General features: G+C 38.8%; 1 protein-coding gene across 2 annotated transcripts in view; it reads left to right on the top strand.

The window, feature by feature from the left end:
- The window catches only part of LOC104552306 (C1q and TNF related 7), a 121,506-nt gene that overhangs the window by 36,025 nt on the left and 64,020 nt on the right, over positions 1-21,461 (top strand). For both annotated transcript variants that reach the window (XM_061993406.1, XM_061993407.1), the window contains exons 2-4: positions 11,804-11,998; positions 12,904-13,149; positions 13,852-14,762. In XM_061993406.1, the coding sequence (XP_061849390.1) occupies positions 12,912-13,149; positions 13,852-14,483 (870 nt within the window). In that variant the 5' untranslated portion in view covers positions 11,804-11,998; positions 12,904-12,911 and the 3' untranslated portion in view covers positions 14,484-14,762. Of the gene's footprint in view, positions 1-11,803; positions 11,999-12,903; positions 13,150-13,851 lie in introns of those variants that run through there.

Genomic DNA, 21,461 nt, shown 5'->3' with positions numbered 1-21,461 from the left:
GTTAATTCAGGTCATCAGAGAATAAATCTGTATTAAAGAAAATTAACTCCATCGGTCAATGTCAAATAGAGCAAAACTCTTTAATAGTATCTTTCACATAAAATGCATCCACCACTGTGAAGAAGAAAAGCTAAGTGAGGATAAGATCCCTTTGACTGGTAAAGGTACAGATGTATATGGATATCCATGCACATGCATATGCAAACAAAGAATTCTTGTCTGCAATAAAATTATGCCCTGGCTGGGGGAAAAGCAACTACCTGACCTGATCTGAGAGACTTGAAATGATAAGAAACTTTTTCAGTTTTATATCTTGATTCCATGACATAAATAGCTTTATCCCTGAAAGTAAAAGTCATAGAATCATCGAATCATAGAATCATAGAATCATAGAATGGTAGGGGTTGGAAGGGACTTTTAAAGATCATCTAGTCCAACTCCCCTGTCAAAGCAGGTCCACCTAGATCAGGTCGCACAGGAACATGTCCAGGAGGGTCAAGACCTCCAAGGAAGGAGACTCCACAATCCGCTGGGAAGTCTGTTCCAGTGTCCCCCTTGAGCTGGAGAGCCCAGAACTGGACACAGGTTTCCAGATGAGGCTTCACCACCGCAGAGTAGAGGGGGAGCAGAACCTCCCTTAACCTACTGGTCACACTCTTCTTGATACATCCCAGGATGCCATTGGCCTTCTTGGCCACAAGGGCACACTGCTGGCTCATGATCGGTTTGTTATCAACCAGGGCTCCCAGGTCTCTCTCCACAGAGCTGCTCTCCAGCAGGTCAGTCCCCAGCCTGTACTGGTGCATGAGGTTGTTCTTCCCCAAGCGCAGGACTCTGCACTTGTGCTTGTTGAACCTCATGAGGTTCCTCTTTGTCCACCTCTCAAGCCAGTCAAGATCCTACTGAATGGCAGCACAGCCTTCTAGTAAATCAGTCAGTCCTCCCAGTTCAGTGTCATCAGCCAACTTGCTGAGGGTACACTCTGTCCCCTCATCCACGTCTTTGATGAAGATAAGAGAAAACTTCTCCATGTGTTATATAGTTTCAACTTCATTTGCAAGTCAAAATAGTCTAAATCTCTGTAGGTTTCCATGAAAGTGGAAATCACAAGACCCTTTACTCTGATGGAAACTTAAAGTTAATATTTTCTAAGCCTTGTATGACTCCTCTTTTTTCATATATTTTATTTGAATTAACAATTACATAAGGAAATTTCTAGGGGACAGATCATTAAAAGTGATTCTGGCAAACTATTTGTCTTAGACTAGCCATAATTTATTAGAAATAAATTTAAATCAAGGTTACTGTTTAAAATGCAAAAGGTCATGGCAGACAGCTGCCATGGAGTCGCAACAGTAGAATAACACTGAGTTCATTGTCGTCATCGTAAATTATATCAGTAGGTACTTGAACGAGAAATCTGAGCAAAACTTCACATACTACAATGAGGTAAATTCATATTCACTGATTATGGAATTGAAAAGAGAGCTGTCTATAATTCCTTTTCTTTTTAAGAAATATGCATGCTTTGATATAACCCTACATTGGGCTGTGTTTGCACTGAGGATGCACCCCAAGACTGTGTCATCTGTGGATATGACTCTGTGCTACTTACGTGTCCTGTTTATGCTTTTCCCAAAGGAACCCCTCTGGTGCTGTGTCTGGGCAACCCAACCAGTAGCCTGAGGGTACAGTGCACCATATAGTTTAAAGTGCATCCAAAGGTACATTTACTGACTATGTGAACTGACCTCAGCATGTTGCATTTGGGTCAATCATCTCCATCTATGCTATTTGCTACACAGTGGTGTCTTAATGGGGGGAAGACCAGCTGGACTGCGGGCCTCCTAGGGTGACTCTAACACCCCATGATTCTACATTTGGTGAGATTTGTTGGCAGACTGAGATCAGGGCAAATTCAAATGAAAATGAAATTAAATCAGTTGATAAACACTCTGTGACCTTCAAACCATCCAGGAATGCCCATTTATGTCCCATGGAGATGTTACTGAGATCACCCTGAAGAACACATGCAGAACAAAGTCCTAAGGTAAAGCCCACTCCTTACAAAGACTCTCCTACTGAAGAGTGGCAAGTTGATGGACAGTTGCTCCTTCCCTGGAAGAACCCAAAGCAAAAACGCTACCCAGATAGGATGGATTTTAAAAAACAGTCAAATCATTGTTGCAAGTACTTTAACAAGAAAACACTTTCAAGGCCAGATATAAATACGAAGGATGTGGTTTCAATAGAGCTATGCTCAACTACATGAGGCTCAAATTTTGTTCTTAATGATAAACAGGAGTATGGCTGATGCTCTGGTACAAAGTCCCAAATGACCAGTTATCAGATATTAGATCTCATTTGCACTGTATTGAAAAAAATGCAGGGATTATGCTGACTTCATCCATTTTAATCTCCCATGAGAGAACTGATTTAAAGTACGAAATGGCAGATCACAATTACTTAAGAAATGCAGAATTTGAAAATAAGCAGGTTCTCAAAATAACCTGCTTTTACATCAGCAGAGTAGTATTATCCCTGATATTGATGTTGTTTTGATGATGAAGAAATGGAAGCATGTATGATTAAAAAATTGCCATGGAATAGACATTTCTGGTCAAAGAACAGAAATCAGATCTCTGGAAAGAAAACTCTGTGCTCTGTTTTCTCTCTTCCTCTCTCTGAATCTGATCAAACACTTCTAGTAAGAGAGATTTGGATTCGATTTTGGTATGTACAGAATCAGGCTGACAAATTATTATGTCTATCAAATTGAAGTTATCACATCACAGGAAAACTGTGATACATCTAACTAAATGTGTGTCAGAGAAATTCAGTCAAACAAAAGAAGACAAAGCTCTTGCTAAACTCTTTTTGAAAAACTTGTTAGGAAATATTGCAATTAGTATATACAGCTGGCTATAGTAGCTACCAAAATACTTTGATAGACTCTTCAAGCCTCCATACAACAGCAGGAGTATTTCACTTTCAAGGTTTGTACAAGTTAGAAACAAACAAGATGATAATACTTTTCCTTTTTTTAATCTTCATAAGCTTTTTTCCTTGCAGGCTTAGATCTACCTGTCTGAAATGTTCAAGTCAGAAGTACAGAGGAAAAAAGATTAGTGTCAATGTTCCATCAATAAGAAAAAGCTCTTATAATAGATTTTAGATTTTTCAATGTGTTGTAAGGACAATGCAAATATTTCTTCTAGTAAGCAAGGCTGGCACTTAAATCTTCACAATACATAATGGTTTAGGTCTTAGAAAGCCCCAAAGAACTCAGACTGAGCCTGCAAATCCAAACAGTCCACGATAGACATGGTTCTCATCAGGACACTGATGAAAGCAAGAGCAAATCCTGAAGGACATAAGTGGATAATGCAGCTCAGCGAATGCTGCAGTGGAGAGAGGAGTAAGGATCCATGTGGAATTAAACAGACTGTTGAATGCTTTGTGCTGAAAAGTGTTATTTCTGCATGCACAGAGTGGGCTCATGCTGCCTCACTGGGGTCACAACGGTTTTTCCCTCTCTACATAAGTACAAACTGTGAGAGTCATGAGGGCACTGGCATTTCTGACTGTCTCTGCCATCGTTTCATTGGGCATCCCACCACCTTGCCCATGACCCATGACCCCATTTCAGTCCAGATGACCACCACCCACAGGCTGACATTCTGGTCTGACCTCAGATTCTGGGGGTGTCCAGAGCTGCCTCCAGGTTGCCCTGGTCCCTACTCAGGTGATGGCACAGGCCCTGTCTGTGAGAATCTGTCCTGACATCCTATGGGGATCTCCATTGCTCCCAAGGCCAGGAAGCAGTCAGACTTTGCTCAACACAAACACCTCCACAAGATGTGAAATTGTAGAATGTCAGGCCCATCAACTAGTCCTGTGTCAGTGCTTGCTGGGTACCAATGGGGCTGCCAGAAGGTTGGCCTGGATGGAGCTGTTGTTCCTGTGAAGCCTAATGGGAGGCAGGATGCATTGCCCTTTCTGCTCTTCTATGGAAACATAAGTCTTGGTTTTAATAATCAAATAGCATATTACACAGAATTTAAATGGAGTTTTATTTTACAGCTCTAAAGTGGTTAAAGCTGTCTTTCTAATGTGCATGTCCGTAAGTCTCACAAAGAACTCAATCTCACTGAAAATTAAGTTGTTACTTAAAGGTTTGGTTTAATTAGGAATAATCATATTTAAAAAAAAAAACCATGTTATAACCCAAAATCAGACATTACATAAATTTTGTTGTATTTTTATATCCTCCTGGCTCCAACATCCTGAATCCGACATTAACCATCACAATCATACATGTGGCTAAACCAGGCCAAATTCTCCTTTTTCTATTCCCGTATAAATATAGAAGTAATATTGTTGAAGTAATAGCTTTGTAGACTCGCTCCAGAAGAACTGGATTTTTCAGAAAACAGCCAGGAAAACATGCAGATTTTGAGGCCACATTTTCATCTCCTGCACTGACAAGTTAGAGCACCAGCATGGAGGAGATCACTGGGGCTGACATGACAGCCTGGCAGTCCCAGAAGATGGGGACATATGTTGACATGGGTTGCATTTTGAAAGGCACATAAGGCTTCAAAGCTCCCATGCCATTTTGAAAATGGCTTAGGTTTTCAGAAGTTCAAGCCCCACTGATTTACAGGAAGGCTTAAACTACCAAAATGCATTTATCGTTCGTGCTGATGAGACAAGGCTACCTAAGATTCACACCTCTGTGAGATTCAGCTTCACAGCCACCATCTCTCCCTTGACTCTTCAGTTCCATGTTGAGGCCAGCAGAGTGCCAAGGGTCAGAAAATTGAGATCTTGCAGCTAACTCTGGGCAGTGGATAGTGCAGTGCCCTGCGGATATAATCCTGTGGGAAAGCTGGTAGTATTTACATGGCTACAAGTTGCTTGGCCACCGAGCCATGCCATGTGTGCACAGTCTGGGTCTCACATTGCTGTCCTGAGTATGTGTTGCACATCTCTGCTCCTGCAGATGTGCCTGAAGAGATCCTCTTCAGAAACTCTAGGCTAAGGCAGCCAATCATGCTCCAGTTGGTACGTCACAGGTTTTATTGTTCATTCATTTGGACTTCAGTACACAATTCCCCCCACGATGCATTTTCTATGTCTGAACGCCATATATAAAAGTTGGAACTTATAGGATCTTTTGTACATTCAGCCCACAGATTTTGGTACCACAAAGTTATTTCTTAACCAGGAATATTTAATTCCAGAATGTTGATTTTCTGTTTTCAAATGCATCATTGTGCAGTTCTCTTTTGAAGGTTCTCAAGCAGGAATCTGGGAGCTGTAGCAAGTGTTTTTTTGGGACTGGTGTTATCTGAGATTTGTTGTGCAGTTCTGCCATTCCTGGAAGCACAGCTTGTCTAGCACAGGGCACTTCAGAAATTCTTGCATTTATGCTGCAATATATAAACTCTCAGTAATAAAATGGAGTAGTTTAAGATGATTAAATTCATACTACAGGGCTTTTACAATGTCTTCCATCTTCTAAATGTGGTAATTATTCCTCCAGAGTCTTGTCACACATGCATACTTGTCCAAATTCTGAAGTTAGAAAATTTATCCTACCTTTGCACTCTCCACTATGTTAGGACTTTTTACAATATCACCTGGTTTGAAGGAATCACAGTTTTTAGCAAGCCATTTCTAGCTGGAGATTTTACCATGTAGGCAAAATTGCCATTTCCCCTCTTGGAAAAGCTGATGGCTTGCTGTGTTGCAACAGCAGTGCACAGAGACTCATTGTACAGTTAAAAATATTGCTAACTTAACTAAGACCATTTGCAGTGTGAAAATATTTACTCATATCAAGCCCCGAATAGATGTGCTCTTTCATGTACAGCATAACAGTGACAAGAAGTTTTCACTCAGCAGAATATGGCTGCTCCCTGCCTCAGGTCACAGCCTCCACTGTTCCTGTAGCAGGGAAGTTCATGGGAGCCTTCCCACTCGCTTCAGGGGAAATCAACCAGCATAGTCCTGCCCAAGCCTTTAAATTGCTCTGTTGGTCTTTGCCTAGTTTGGTGTAGAATGCAGTCTCTGGCTGGAGGCCTACTGTTCCACAGGGTTCCCAGAAAGGCAAAGTGCCTGGGTGATATCATTTGATGAAGTTCCAGAAGAAAACAATAAGCTGGGGGAGGAGTGTCTCTCTCAGAGTCTGGACACTTTCTCTGCATGATTATATTTTTAATGGTGAACATTGTTCTTTGGTACAATATGCTGTGACCAAGGGAGCAACTGGATGAAGAGGAATCCGTCTTCAGAAATGTCCATGATCTAATAAATGACATTTACCTTGAGGGGATATGAATTAAGTCATAACCAGGGACTAGAACCTACTCAGCCAGAAATCCACTGAAGTTCCCAGAGTTGTGCTTGCTCTGTGTGTCCTGAGCCTGCTTTGCTGGCTAGACCCCATAATTCACTGCTGTGCAAAATGATTGTTTTCACAATGGGAGCTCTTTATGGATTTTACTTCCAAAGCCCAGGTGTGAATACAAGTGAGCACACGGCATAAGGTAGTGAAAGTCCACCGCCTATGACTCGTGACAATAATCTTTGACTTTTGTTCTTGTTTGTTCTCATGTGCCTTGCAGTCTGACACCCTTTTGCACCGTTTTTCCTCTTTCCATGACATCTGAAATTGTTTTCCCAGTCTATTCTCCATTTCTCTTCTATCATCGCAAGGTTGGTAAAGCAGAATGATCTAAGACAGGAGATGGAAATTCTCCTGGCATGAGTTGGAGAGGAACCAAGAAGAGGAAGCCTGCCTGAACTGAAAGGCAATCCACTGGAGATGGGCACACTGCTCCAGGCATCTGCCCATATCTTTAGCTGCCTGAAATTTCCACGTGCATGACTCCAGATTCATAACTGACTCTGCAAATTGCAGGTTATTCCTGAAAACAGATTGTGATTTATGGCTCTTGTTTCTTTTGTTTTTCTAATTATTTTAAGAAAGAAAACATTTTAAAGAAGCCTGTACCTGAGGTGTAGGGACACATATCCTGAGTCTTCCAGTGTTAAGTTCTGGCCATTTTTCACTACATTGCAAGCAAACGTTATTATCTCAATGTCAATTACCATCTGTAAGCAACTGGCCTAACTTTCCAGCTCTCTGTCAACACAAACTTGGTCAAGTTTCACTTATTTGTGTATTCTGGTACAGCTGGCAGTGAAACTGCTTTGTGTGCCAGCCCTCATGAAAATTCTCCCCAGCTGAGTCAGACTATCTCAATGATACATGCCTTGACCATCTTCTAGGACATTTTTAGTAAGAACAAGCTTCCAAATAATGGGAATGGCTGGAACTAGAAAGACTATATTTCCAGTCAAACGCTGAGAAATAAAATTACTCTCACTCCTTTGATATTCTGAAAATCAATTGCATTGAACTTCTGGTCTTGATTATAAGCCCTCTATTTTTGGTGAATGCTTGCAGAATCTGACTGTATCCAATGTAGTTATAAAGAAGACTGTTCAAACATGACTGAGTACAAACTTAAGCAGGTGAGTGTTAAATGTCAGCATTGCTAGTAAGACCTTTAAGGACATTTTTCTCAGAAATATTCAGCTAATGTTCCTGCCCACTGGCTGATTGATCCCTTTGGGCTTCATCAGCCATTCTAGGACTAGGAATCAAAAGTTCAGACTGCTCAAAAAATGTCAGGTCACTCTCCCCTTCTTTTACAAGGGAAGTAAAGACAATGTACAGTGATGTGAAGACTGCTGGGTTGTGTAGCTGACACAAGTAGTGTGGTGATGCCAGCTGTGGGCTTGTTTCCTTGGAGTAAGGAGTTCTGGAAGTCCAGCATAGTCCCCATAACACAAAACAATCTAGGAGATGAATAAACTTGTGCCCAACTGAAGGCGAATGACCAATGTAAAATACCCAGGGAAAAAAAATCCATAATTAAGACTTGTATTTTAAACAGCACAAAAATCATACAGTGTAAAGAAACTGCAGAGCATGCATTGTTTTGAGGCTTGTAGAAAGATTCAGAGGTGGTGGCAAACTGAATGGCAGGTCTGGACCCTTCAAGTATGTAGCACAATTGATTTTTGTGGATCATGATTTGAGAGGGAAAAGAGAAGCATAACTTGTGAGATTTCAACCTAATTGTTGAGAGTGTGTCTCTGCCTCTCATTCTGTCTTATTACCTCCTCTCACGTTGTTTCTCCTACCACAGTTCTCCTGGATGGGAGAGCTGGGGAAGGTCTGTACATACCACAGTGGGGTACAAGGTATCAATGTGAGGTAGTATGAGCCTTTGCTATTGGTGAGCCAGAGGATGTATAGACTGTGTTATTCTGCACCACTAAGCCACTGTCATGCTGCAGAGAGAAAAGGTCCATAAGCATCGCTATATCTTGTCTACATCATTTTGCACAAGGAACTTAACACACATCTTCTCCTCCTACTCAAATAGTTGTGCATATATATTGGAAGTTAAATCAAAGCTAACAAAGAAAGACAAAAGCACGAACACAGCCAGGATAATTTGTGACTAATAACTGCTGGCTTTTGACCCAGCTTTCATTTATAACAGATTTGTGCTAAGTCTTTCAGGATTGCTTCAAAATAATGCCAATTAGTAAATTTTACAATTAAGGCTTGAAGAGCTGCACAAGGGACAAAGATTAGATCATATCCCAGGAAGTCTCAAATATGGGAATTTGCTACAATCCTTTAATTGCTAATCTTGAAAAAATGTTAATGACATTGTCTGAATCTATTAGTAATGAAGTGAGATCTCCTAAAGATTTGATGTTTAAGACCCTCTGCTCAGCACCCAGCTTCAACAGGAAAGTAAGATAGAGTATCTTCTCAAGGTAGACATGGAATCATAGAATAGTTTTGGTTGAAAGAGACCTTTTTAAGGTCGTCTAGTCCAAGCTCTTCAGCAATGAGCAGGAACACCTTCTACTAGATCATATTGCTCAGAGCCTCATCCAAACTGACCTTGAATGTTTCCAGGGATGGGGCATCTACAACATCTCTGGGCAACCTGCTCTAGTGTTTCACCACCCTCATTGTAAAAAATGCCTTCCTTATGTATAGTCTGAATCTCCACTCTTTTTTACTTTAAAACCATTGCTTCTTGCTCTATTGCAACAGGCCCTACTAAAGTCTGTCCCCACTTTCCCACGTCACCTGTAAGTATTGGAAGGCTGCAAAAAGGTCTCCCTGGAGCCTTATCTTCTACAGGCTGAACAATCCCAAGTCTCGCAGTCTTCCCTCGTAAGAGAGGTGTTCCAGCCCTCTGATCATTTTTGTAGCCCTCCTTTGGACCTGCTCCAACAGCTTCATGTCTTTCCTCTGCTGAGGGCTCCAGAGCTGGATGCAGTATTACAGGTGGGGTCTCACCAGAGCAGAGTAGAGGGGCTGAATCTGCTTTGACCTACTAGCCATGTTTTTTTTGGTGTTTCTTTTGATTCATTAGATCTGTCACCTTAACAGACCACAATAAGGTATAAGATGCAGAATAGACTTTAAAATAGTTTTCCAATATCAAATGAATCAGATTATCTTTTTGGTTTATGCACAAGGGCAGTGATTATGATGCTTGTGCAATTTGAACAGTGATAAAACAAATAAATCTGCCACTCTCACTTAGAAAAGCTATTCCAAAAATAACTACACATTAAAACTGATCAGCATATCCAATGTCTTCCAATGAATGCTTTGGCATGCACTCTCACACTACCTAGTAGATTTGGAATCCATTGAAATGCCATTTTCTAAACTTGGAATAACATTATTCTAATCCTGTGTTCATATCATTGTCATTATTATTTTTGGTGATGGCTATGATGAAGATCATTGTTATTGTTGTGAACAAGAATACCATATGCTTGTTCTGGCTCTCAATATTTGGAAAAAAGAATGAACTCCTCAAATATTGTTTTTCCCTGAAGAAAAATGATTTGGCATATATAAATGACATTGTTTCTTATCCCAATTTATTGACAAAATTTTTTGAAAAGGATAAACAGAAGCCAGGACCAAAGTATAATTTATGAGTCACTTTTTATCTACCAGTCAACTCTCTGTGATCAAGCATTTCACTGCAGCATAGGTGACTACTAAGAAATTGATCTGAGAGGGCTATTTCATCCTCTAATTTAGTAATCCAAAGTGTACTGAAATCTCTTATTTGGGTCTCTTAATTCAGCCTAAAATTTCAAAAGCACGGCCATGTGTTATCATTTACCTGTAATATTACAATTTAGCTTTTAGAACATTCTCCAGGGTTCAATGTACAAAGGGCAAGAGAAATCCTCATTCTGTGGCCTTGCACATGGTTTCCCAAATGTCATTTGTTGGGTATCACTGTTGGACACATGCTTCTGTATGCTCCTCAAGCCTAAAATGGGGACTATAAACATCATCACCTGAATATTATCGCCATTGCCTCCAAATCTCAGCTCTGTCCCCCTTTCTGCCATCCCACCATTCTGCTTTAAAAACCCATGACTCCTTAGGGCCTCCAACCCATAGCTGAAAGTCTCATGTATTCTTCCCTACTTCCTATGTCTTCCTGGTTCTCCATCCATACTACCCCAGCCATATGAAACACCCTGTTCCCTCACATTCCCCAAATTACTTTTGTTCCATGGCTTTAGAAGAAAGACATGTCCCAGACTAATTAATTTCCTGTGGGCGCATGAGAAGAACAGCAGGGGAGGTCTGAGAGCTGCAGACAGCTTCATGCATCAATAAACTACTGGCCAGCAAGTGACGGGAGCAGCTGTGTGAAGGCTTTTACTCTGATTTATAAAAGATTCTCGACATAGGCAAAACCAGCAGTTGTTGAGATTGTTTTTGCTTGGCTTATGTGCAACACAGTGTGGGAACATCTAGCCTAGTGATTCAGACTTTCATCTGGCAAAGGGCAGTTTTTGTTCCAGTCCTTGATCGTTAGGTCACGTCTGCTTCTTATCCATCAGCTTTGTGTAAAATGTATATGCAGCCTTAGGCATGGACTCCCTTCTGGCTAAGTGCTTCAAGTTGTTCTTCTCTGCAAAAGCTTTGTTATCCCTGATTTAAGTCCTAGGAAAATCCATGAGCTTTATTTGGGTGCACTCAGTAGTACAGCAGAGCGAATGTTGCTGTGAAGTTTGCGCTTACAGCTAACAACTGCCTTGGAGTTTTCATTGGCTGCTCTGCTGTAATGTTAAGCATTCATAAGCTAATCTACCCTTGGAGGCTGTTGTGCCTAACTGTACTGTAAGGTGTTATCAAAAGGTAGCAAAATTAATAGTTTGGTTTCTGCTAATTTGATACAAGATGTTTAATATGAAAAGTAGAATATACATAAGTGAACAGAACTTTGGAGCACTGCTTATTTCTCTTCAACTACAATATTTTCATGCTTTTTTAAATGCGTTGTCATTGATAACAAGACAGTTTCTAATTTTCCATTCTGTAAAACAGAAAAAATTCTTCATGAAGACCATGTATGTATATATGCTGGTCTTTTTTAACCTGCAGAATAGATTTGACCATGCCATATACCAGTTGAAATATCATAAACTGCAAACAAATGTTACAATTTGGGGTTTAAAATCAATTAGTCAATGTCAATCAGTAACATAGAGATGATAATGGGTATCATGATTCCTAGATTAATTTACCTTGCACCTTCTTTAACTCTGAGTTTCAGAATTAACCTGAGTTTCATTGCAAAAAAAAAAAAAAGGGTATCTGTTCTTCCATACAGATCTTTTTCTGAATCCCCCGCTCCATTTCTTCTTTTCCCCACAGAAACCAGTGAACTCTGATTTCCTTGAATACTGTAAATTAGCTCTGAAGGAATGGACAACTTCAACAAAATCCCTCACACAAGTCTTCTGAGAAGCCAGCGAGAGAACTAGAGAAAACAATTTGACTTGCAAAATCTCACCCAACCCATGACTCTCTACTAATGCAACACTAATTTAAGACACCTTTGTGCATCAGGTACGGCAGCTCCTCAGCATGTTACTGTTTGTGTGTTTGTGTAGTGTGTTTTCTTTAGTCTTCCAGTATATACTGGAATAGATAAATTCAATTTACATTCAGTTGTTCATGAAAATGCCCAAATACTATATATAAAGCTTTAAACTATTTTCTTGTAAGATATTGCAACACATTTAATTTCAAATGACAGTCCAAGCCAGCCTTAAAAATCACAACCTGTTAGCAGCCCAGTCACACTCCATGTGTTCCCTTCAGGGCAGCTGCCTGATCCCACCTGACCTTTAAGGTCAATTAGTGTGAAGTGGTCATCATGGTTTCCAACAAGACACTGGACCAGTAGCTCTCTTACTGGCATCCTTTCAGCGGGCTCTGCAAATTTCTGCTGTTGTTCTTCAGGTTGAACCATAAGGGCAAATTTCAAAATGAAATTAAGGTGTAACTTTGTCCTTACTGTAAGATGCTGTTCCTATGAGCACATCCTCCTAGCATAGATGTAACCAGGAAGAGGGTTTTTCTCCATAAAGCTTATACAAGTCCTAAAGACAAAACAAGTCATGCAAGTAAAGGTCTTTGCATTGGAAAATCTGGGTTCTTTTTATAACATATCAAAATTTGGTAAAAAAAACCCCCAAAACTGGCAGTTGCCATTTATACCATGTCGGTTTACAGGCTTCTTGAAAGACATACAGTAATATATGGTGACCAGAAAAAGGTATAACATGCCAGACTTATGTCCTTGCCACCTATGTGGACACTGGTAATGCAGAACTCCCATGCTGACCTCTGCACATGTACCTGTGCATGAAGCACTGCAGTGTCACACTTACTAGCATATTCAGTCATCTCCATGTGACCAGAGTGCCATCATATACATAAATAGTCTCATTTCTATGTATTTTTTCCAGATCCAAGGATGTTTGTGTTGCTGTACATTACGAGTTTTGCCATCTACACAAGTGAACAACCTCTTCAAGGCCAATTCAAAGGAGAAAATTACTACACCAGATATATATGTAGTATCCCTGGTTTGCCAGGCCCTGCAGGTCCCCCTGGAGCTGCTGGATCCCCAGGGCCACACGGACGCATTGGTCTTCCAGGAAGAGATGGTAGAGATGGCAGGAAGGGAGAAAAAGGTGAAAAGGGGAGTGCAGGTATTGAATATTTGTGTACCCTAACACAGTAGTACAACAAAGTAGGATCTTTCATTATCACTGTTATACATATATGTATATATATATACACACACACACTCATATGTGTATATATATGACTAATGTGTGTATCTGCCTGTGTGAGCTTAAGTGTGATGCATGTATATATACTGAAAGAAAATATGCAGATATACTTTAGATATGTCTAATATGTGTATACTGAAATCTGTGTAAATAAATGTAAACACATAGCCTTCCTCTGCATAGATGCTACAAAAACGTTTGGGAAAAATTAAGCATGTGTGGTGTCAAATAGCCTAATTTCTGCCATTGGCCAGGAATAAAAGATAAGCAGGTATTTAAGACACACTATAAATGCCTAAATAATAGCAGATATTTAGGACATGAGCCCTTCCCATCAGCAGTGTCCATAGATCAATCAGCAATTAACTGATTATGCATAAAATTCTTCAATGTGTAATGAAGAAAAGTAGGAATACAGAAACAAAAGGCCCTCGAGCTATGGAGCCTGATCCTCTGTTCCAACCTGCCATTCCTTTCACAAACTTACTAGAAGATTTTGAAAGTATTTTGAAATTCTGATTATGTTTTTCTTGTTTGTTCAGGCACACATAGTAGTCCACACAATTCTTTACTGAAATGATATGTGCAACGATTAACTAACTTAAAATGTTTTTGAAGGTTTGAGAGGAAAGACTGGGCCGTTAGGACCAGCTGGAGAGAAAGGAGACGAAGGTCAGTCTGGTAAAAAAGGACCTGGAGGATTGACTGGTGCCAAAGGTGAAGTAGGTCCAGCTGGACCACCTGGACCCAAGGGAGATAAAGGAGACCGAGGAGAACCAGGTGCACCAGGGGTCTGTAAGTGTGGAAAGATAGTGCTGAAGTCGGCCTTTTCCGTTGGCATCACCACCAGCTACCCACAAGAAAGATTACCAATTGTATTCAATAAAGTCCTCTTCAATGAGGGGGAGCATTACAACCCTTCCACGGGGAAGTTTATTTGTGCCATCCCAGGGATTTATTATTTTTCTTACGATATCACCTTAGCAAACAAGCATCTTGCAATCGGGCTGGTTCACAATGGGAAGTACCGGATAAAGACATTTGATGCAAACACAGGTAACCATGATGTAGCTTCTGGGTCCACAGTCATCTACCTTCAGCCAGAAGATGAAGTATGGCTTGAGATCTTCTACACTGACCAAAACGGTCTTTTTTCTGATCCAACATGGGCAGACAGTTTGTTTTCTGGATTTCTCCTATATGTTGATACAGATTACCTTGATGCTTTATCAGATGAAGATGAGCTCTGAAGGAGGTGATGTCAAATGACATTCAAACTGGAAACAGCACAGGATTTAATCTAGTTGTGTAGGGCACACAAAGTTGAAAAATAAACATCTGGGAGTTTATTTTTGCTTTGAAAGGAACCAAATCTGAGCTCACAGGAATCTTTCTAGATTCTACGCTGGATTTTTTGCCGAATAGCAGGGATAGCAAAAGGAACTGCAATTAACAAAAGACTGTATCACTCCAGGACTGACTCCGCCTGAAAGATATGTTTATAATACTATTTAAACAAATTTAAGATACTGTACATTGGATTTTATATAAAATACATTCACTTTAATGTAGAATGGATATTTTGTATATGACATTAAAGTAAAATTAAACTATTAATGGAAATATCATCTTTGGTCATTTTAAGACAGGAAATACATTAATAAAGAGAAAATATTGATAATTTTTTTTAAGGAGAGGAATAAAATAGGAATGTCTGCTTCAAGATGCAGGTTATATTCATAATTAACTAACTTCCTAATAAACTCATGAAGACTTCTAATGGCTGAAGGCTGCCCAAATACGGTCATAATAGAACAGAACAAAGGTACTAAAAGTATAAAGTCATTAAAAACTGGGAGATCTGAAAACTGGGAAATAGATAATCAGTATTCAATGCATTTCTAGTGTAATTCCAAGTAGGTTTGCTATTCTTTCAATTCTATTCAGTACTTTTATGAGAACACTGGAAAAAAAACCATACACTTTTTTTGTGAAGAAAATTATGTATGCCAAAAAACTGACAGGACAGTAACTAGTAATGAGAATAAATTATATGGAACAAATTGAGTCACATCATTAAAGTAAACTTGTATTCCAATACGGCCAAATACAATGAAATAAATGTAAATCTCAGAAAAGATGAAAAACTGCATTCAGGAAATCAGTGAACTTGCAAGAGGTACACTGGATCTCATGGACAATCAGCTAAATATACCATCACAGTAGGCTGTTTCGATAGCCCTTTGGATATATGACAAATGGAATTACCAGTAAAGAGTAGTTACTTATGAAGCTGCTACTTCTGTTGATGTTTCAAAAACTGACTCAAAAGTTTAAAATTGGAAAAAAAAAAGGTATTAATTCTACCCAAGCAGATTACACAAGAGATGCAACAAGGTCAATTTATTTTTTATGCCAATGAAGTTGAGGTGATTTGATCACAGTCTCCAAGTACCTGTCTGGAGATAAAATTTCCTGTAGTTGCAGGCACTTCCCTTCTTCAGGTAGGAGCACTGGTGAAAAGTTCTACCAATTCCCACAGGAAACGAGGGAGCCATTTGACCAGTGGCAGTAATCAACCACTGTAAAAAGACAAAGAGACACCATGAGTTCTCCATCATCCATGGAAATCTTTAATTGGGTGTTCTTACTTTCCAAGAATTTACAACATCCCTTTTTTCTATAGTAGCTAGCAACAGAACAAGGGGTAACGGGATGAAGCTGGAACACAAAAAGTTACACTTAAACATAAGAAAAAACTATTTCACTATGCAGGTGACGGAGCAGTGGCACAGGCTGCCCAGAGGGGTTGTGGAGTCTCCTTCCTTGGAGGTCTTCAAGACCTGCCTGGACATGTTCCTATGTGACCTGGTCTAGGTGAACCTCCTTCTGCAGGAGGGTTGGACTAAATGATCTCCAAATGTCCTTTCCAACCCCTACCATTCTATGATTCTCTGATTCTATGAGTCTCATTTTATTCACAGCAGAGTTACAGAACCCTGTTATTTCTAAGAGTTATTCAGACAGTTTAAAATGCAAGTGACTTGATCCCACTTTATTCATTACCAAGGCAGAGGAAAATTTCTGGGTTTTTTTTCCATGTATATGCCTGAATTAAGAAAATTCCAGACAAATAAATCTATACAAAAATACTGCTGAGATGGTAAAATAAGCACTATAGTTATGTATAGAACATTAATCTATACACCCTGTATCTGTGCCTTCATTTCCTCATGCATTAACATGCATGTCATGAAGTACATGATTGCTGCTTTATGCAGTGAAGAGGTGCACAGTCCTGTCCACAAATCAAACTGGCAGTGCCTGTATACCTTTTATTTTATTTGACAGAGAGATGTGTGGTAGAAGACAAAAGTGGACTATTTTCTAACTAGACATCTAATTTATTAGTGTTATACAAGGGCTACTTCCTGTGAAAAATACAGAAGACTCACCGATTCAGTTTATTACTATGCTGCACAACCATTTGTACATCTGCAAATTAAGCACAACATAAGGGCAAAATACAGCCCCAGAATCATTTACATCAATGATTGATGCCAATGATTCACAGACATCAGTGCCTATACCAGGCACGAAGACTGTCAGCATTGTTCAGTGCTGCCTGCAGTAAAATTCCACAGGACTGAACAGACAATCATATCAGGCCTGTGACTTCCAGGAAGCATAATTCAATGGATGCAGGATTGGACCTATGATATGTATTATGCAGCAAAAGCAACTAGTAGAAGTATTTAGTTACCTGTTTATTTAAAAAAATATGGAAATAGGTTTATGACATTTGAATCAATAGAAAGTTAACATAAGAAGTAACAAGTCAATTTTTATTAGAACTAGAAAGTCTTCTATAAAGCCAAACTTAAGAAAAGATTATAATTGATTTTCTTCAGACTCTATAGAAACATATTTGATAGTTATAATCAACCTGGACATTTTCATACAAAACTAATTTTTCACTGTTGACTAGTGACCATTTCACTATAGACCATTTATAGTGAAATGTTCCTGGTTGCAATTGTAAGCAAAAGCAAATGGTTTCCATGTAATAATCTTGTAAAAATCACTGAAATATAAACTAGATATTTAACCACACCTATGTTGAAAATGACATCATGGGAATAAGTAAATCAAGAGTCATTGCTTTCGTTTACCTAATAATTTCAGATTTATGTTTGTACAATCACAGAACACTCATTTTAGCTTCCCTAAGTTTTCCCATATGGATTGTGTAGTTATTTAAACAGTTTAATATTTTGGCATGAACTGTTAAAAATAAACAATTCTGTTGAATTATTCCTATAGGTTTTAGCAAGAAAAATATTTTTACTACATGTATGGACAACAGATGTATACAAGTAGCATGTATTCCTGCCCTCGTTCAGGTTCTCAAGACATTATCCTAAAGTAAACCATTGCTATTGCTATTATTTTACTTGAAAATAGATCAACTTTGATGACATGATATGTCATTAGGGGTATTCCTCTGTCTAAACTTGAATTTATATGGAAAATATCTTGTGCTGACGTCTTCCCACTATTTGCAACAGTATATAGTGAGATCTGGTTTGGTTTCAAGATATTGTGGGATAACAAAGAGTAAAATCTCTTTGGGATTAAATTTGAAATTAATCAAAGATTTCTACACAATATATATGTCATTCTACACATGCCATAGTGTCATATAAAATTAGGCATCCAGACCAAGTTAGTCATTTAGACTTTGCCTACATTCAGCAGAGAGTAATTACTATCACCACCAGAAACTCCCAGGAACATGTATGTGTCTGCTGCAGTTCCAATTTTTGGGCTTCCTGATCAAGGCTGCAAGAAGTCATACAAACCTGAGACTGCCAGGAAACCTTCAAACAATATTAAGAAGATTAGTGCTCTGGAGATTCATAAGTAAAAAAAACACATATATTTTCTTGGGATACATATATGTAAATATACATAAACAAAAATACAGTTATTTGAAACAAAATAGTTCCCCACAATCTTCTACTCTTTCAGGCTTTCATTTTCCGTTGCTGAACATTTTTAACCTAGATAATTAATTAAACATTAAATTCCATCTTGAAATTTATATGAGTACATTACTGTGAATAAATACCTTCACTTTCTTCACTACTGTCCATATGTTTAGACTGGTTTACATTTTTATCAGGAGCAATGTGTCCTAAAGAATTTTTTACAATGCTCAGACAAAATAGAAGAACTAGTTAAAGGATATCAGTACTTCTATAATTATCTACAGTCTTCAAGTCTTTCTAAATCGAACACCTTTTATGTAATTTTGGAATAGGCAAAAATATATAAAACTGACAAGCAGCTTATTTCATTCCCTACCAAGTTATGCTTTGTTAGACGATGCAGTTCTTACCATATTTTACTTTTTATTTAACTGGCATAGATCATCCACTATGTTCGGTCCCTATTAATTCACTAAGATATTTACTGACTAATTTAGGTTTCACTAATTGGTTTAATTTATCTGATGGCATGTCATTCATACTCAGAATAACTCTACAGATGCTGCACTAGGCAATTTGGTCAGTTTTATGTGGAAATGTGGCTTCTTTTATATATGTATTTTAGTAGGTGATGAATCCCATCCAAGGAATAATATATGAGAAAGTAAACAGGAGAAAAATAGAGGTGATAAAGCAATACACCACAATCTTTCTCAATGAGTAATGTGTTGCTTTCAAGAAGCAATTTATTCCTTTGAGTGTAAACTATTTAGACTTCAGCTCAGAGAGCATTTAGAGGTTATATTCCCTTTGTAACTCCTTAAGTCAACATTCCAAGAGGCATTTCTAAATTTCAGAGGCACGACTCTTCATGAAGAAATTTCCAAGCAGTCTCACAAAATCCCCAGTCTTTGAAACTTGGTTTTGTCCTTACTGCATACATTAGACCAACTAATGAAAGTTACTATCTAACTAAAGAAGAATCAGTTATACACACTATACACATATGTTTCAGTAGTAAATATAGAAAAATATTATTGTCTTGGATTATTTGGCATTTATCTTATAACCCTCAATTCTTAGTATAATTATTTTGGTGTGATCCAGCAGCTACCTGCTGGAAGGCATGTAAGATTTTTCTTCGATGCAGATTGCTCCTGCAGCAGCAAGTATTAGTATAAAATTTATCTTATCTGACTTTAATCTCTAAAAGCTCAAAGATCACTGCCTAGGCCAAAGTGGTTATTAACTCTCCTGTCATCAGTGCAAAGAGATAGGGAGGATAAATCTCTGTTTGGATGACACCGTGTTAGACACCTACTCTAAGAAAGGCAGAATCAGGCGGTACCTGGCTCTTCACATTACCTGTATCTGCATGCCTAACTTAGGTTAACTTTGAGATGGCAAAATTTAAGTAAGATGTCTGCTCTTAGAGAACAATTTGCTAAGTGGAAAAATTGTCATAATTCAATTTGGGAATTTATATCTCACAATTAGAGAGAAGTACCCTTATAATGATGGAAGTGACCCCTTGACAGACCTTTCACAAAGCATTGCTCAATTTCTTCCTAGGAAAACTTCAGCTGCAGTAACTTGGCTGTCCTCCAGAAAATTTCACAGTGGGCTAGATAATACTCTCATGTCTCCAATTCAACACACATATATATAAAGTATTGAAGTTTTTAAGGATACTTAATTTTGGGTGTAGAAAACCTAAATGTATCCTGCAGTGCTTCTACTTAGAACAAAAAACCCATAAATTTGTTTCTTTTCAACTTTAAAGTACATCTCAAAATCTTAAACACAATTAATACCACAGAATTTTTAAGATCATCTCTGAAAGAACAGCTTTCTTCATGTTGTGTCAACAAAAGGACAAAGTCCTCAGTTCCTAAAAAACATAAATGAACTATAATTCCCTGTGGGCTCTAAAGTGAATTTGTAGCAAGAAGCAGATGGAAGTTATAGAAATTAGTGGATTGTACGACAGAAATATACCAGCAGTCTCTTTTCTTTCTCTACTTTTCACAAAGTGTTTTCCCTAGGTTTGAAAGACAGTGGAAAGGATTTGAGTGAGTCTCCTGTGAAGACAGGCTGAGAGACCTGGGACTGTTCAGCCTGGAGCAGGTTCAAGGAAGATTTTACAGCAGCCTTCCAGTGCCTAAAGGAGCCAACAAGAAAGCTGGAGACAGACTTTTTACAAGGAAGCAAGGACAAGAGTTAATATCTTTAAACTGAAAGAGAGCAGATTTATCTTAGATTTTAGGAAGATGTTCTTCCCTGTGGTGAGGCAGTGGCACAGGTTGCCCAGAGAGCTTATGGCTGCCTCATCCCTGGAAGCTGGATGGGACTTTGAGCAACCTGATCTAGCAAAAGGTGAAAGGTGTCCTGAAAGGTGTTTGGAACTAGATGATCTTTATGGTCTTCCAACCCAAACCATTCTCTGGTTCTGTGAGTTGAAGAAAATCTCTTTAGTTATCCGAAAACTTGCCCACCACTGATGCTGGTGTCCCTCTCACACACCACATGCATTCATCCACACTCTGTCAGATATTCTGGTACATGGATTTCTAAACCACGTGTGACACATTTCAGGAAATTTCATTTGTGATTTCTATCAAGTAGGAGTAAGGTGTGATCAGTGTAAAATAATCAAGACAAGCAGAGTTTGTTGTTCCTTGTTTGTAACCTCCCTGAAACTGAGATGTCTGTAGAGTTGCACATAGTACTTGAAATTCCTGTTCTAAGAACACAGCAACACATATGCTTATTCTGTAAATGCTGTCTGTGGCTTATAAGATTTGCAGTTTCATTTCTGTTTTAATTTGGTTTTACAAATTTTGCCTTTGATACAAACAGGTAAAAAGAGACATATATGGCAATGTGAACCTTGTTTTACCCTCAAAGCCTGAGAATAAACTCTATCATTCACTGTCCACTATTCATTCTAAAACTGTTTTGATGCTGGTCTGTGATCCCTTAGCCTGCCTGCTCCTAGGAGTAGTCTGCACCATGGTCATTAAAAGTGGTCATTTACCCAGCGTGTGCTAAAAGCCATCCTTGGCCATCATTGACAAAGCAATGGCTGACACCTAAGTGTGACAGTGTCACGTCTGACAAAGTAGAGCAACTCATGTCATCTTATTTGGAGTTCTAATTCTGTTATCCAATGTAATCAACGACATTGGGCTTGCCTTTGTTTTTATAATGCTGAGGGAGATAAATGAGTTGTTCTCT

Source organism: Colius striatus, chromosome 3 (assembly GCF_028858725.1).
Source record: "Colius striatus isolate bColStr4 chromosome 3, bColStr4.1.hap1, whole genome shotgun sequence".
NCBI classification, from domain to species: Eukaryota; Metazoa; Chordata; class Aves; order Coliiformes; family Coliidae; genus Colius; species Colius striatus.
Note: the sequence above shows the minus strand (reverse complement) of the source record. Positions and strands in the feature narration are given on the sequence as shown.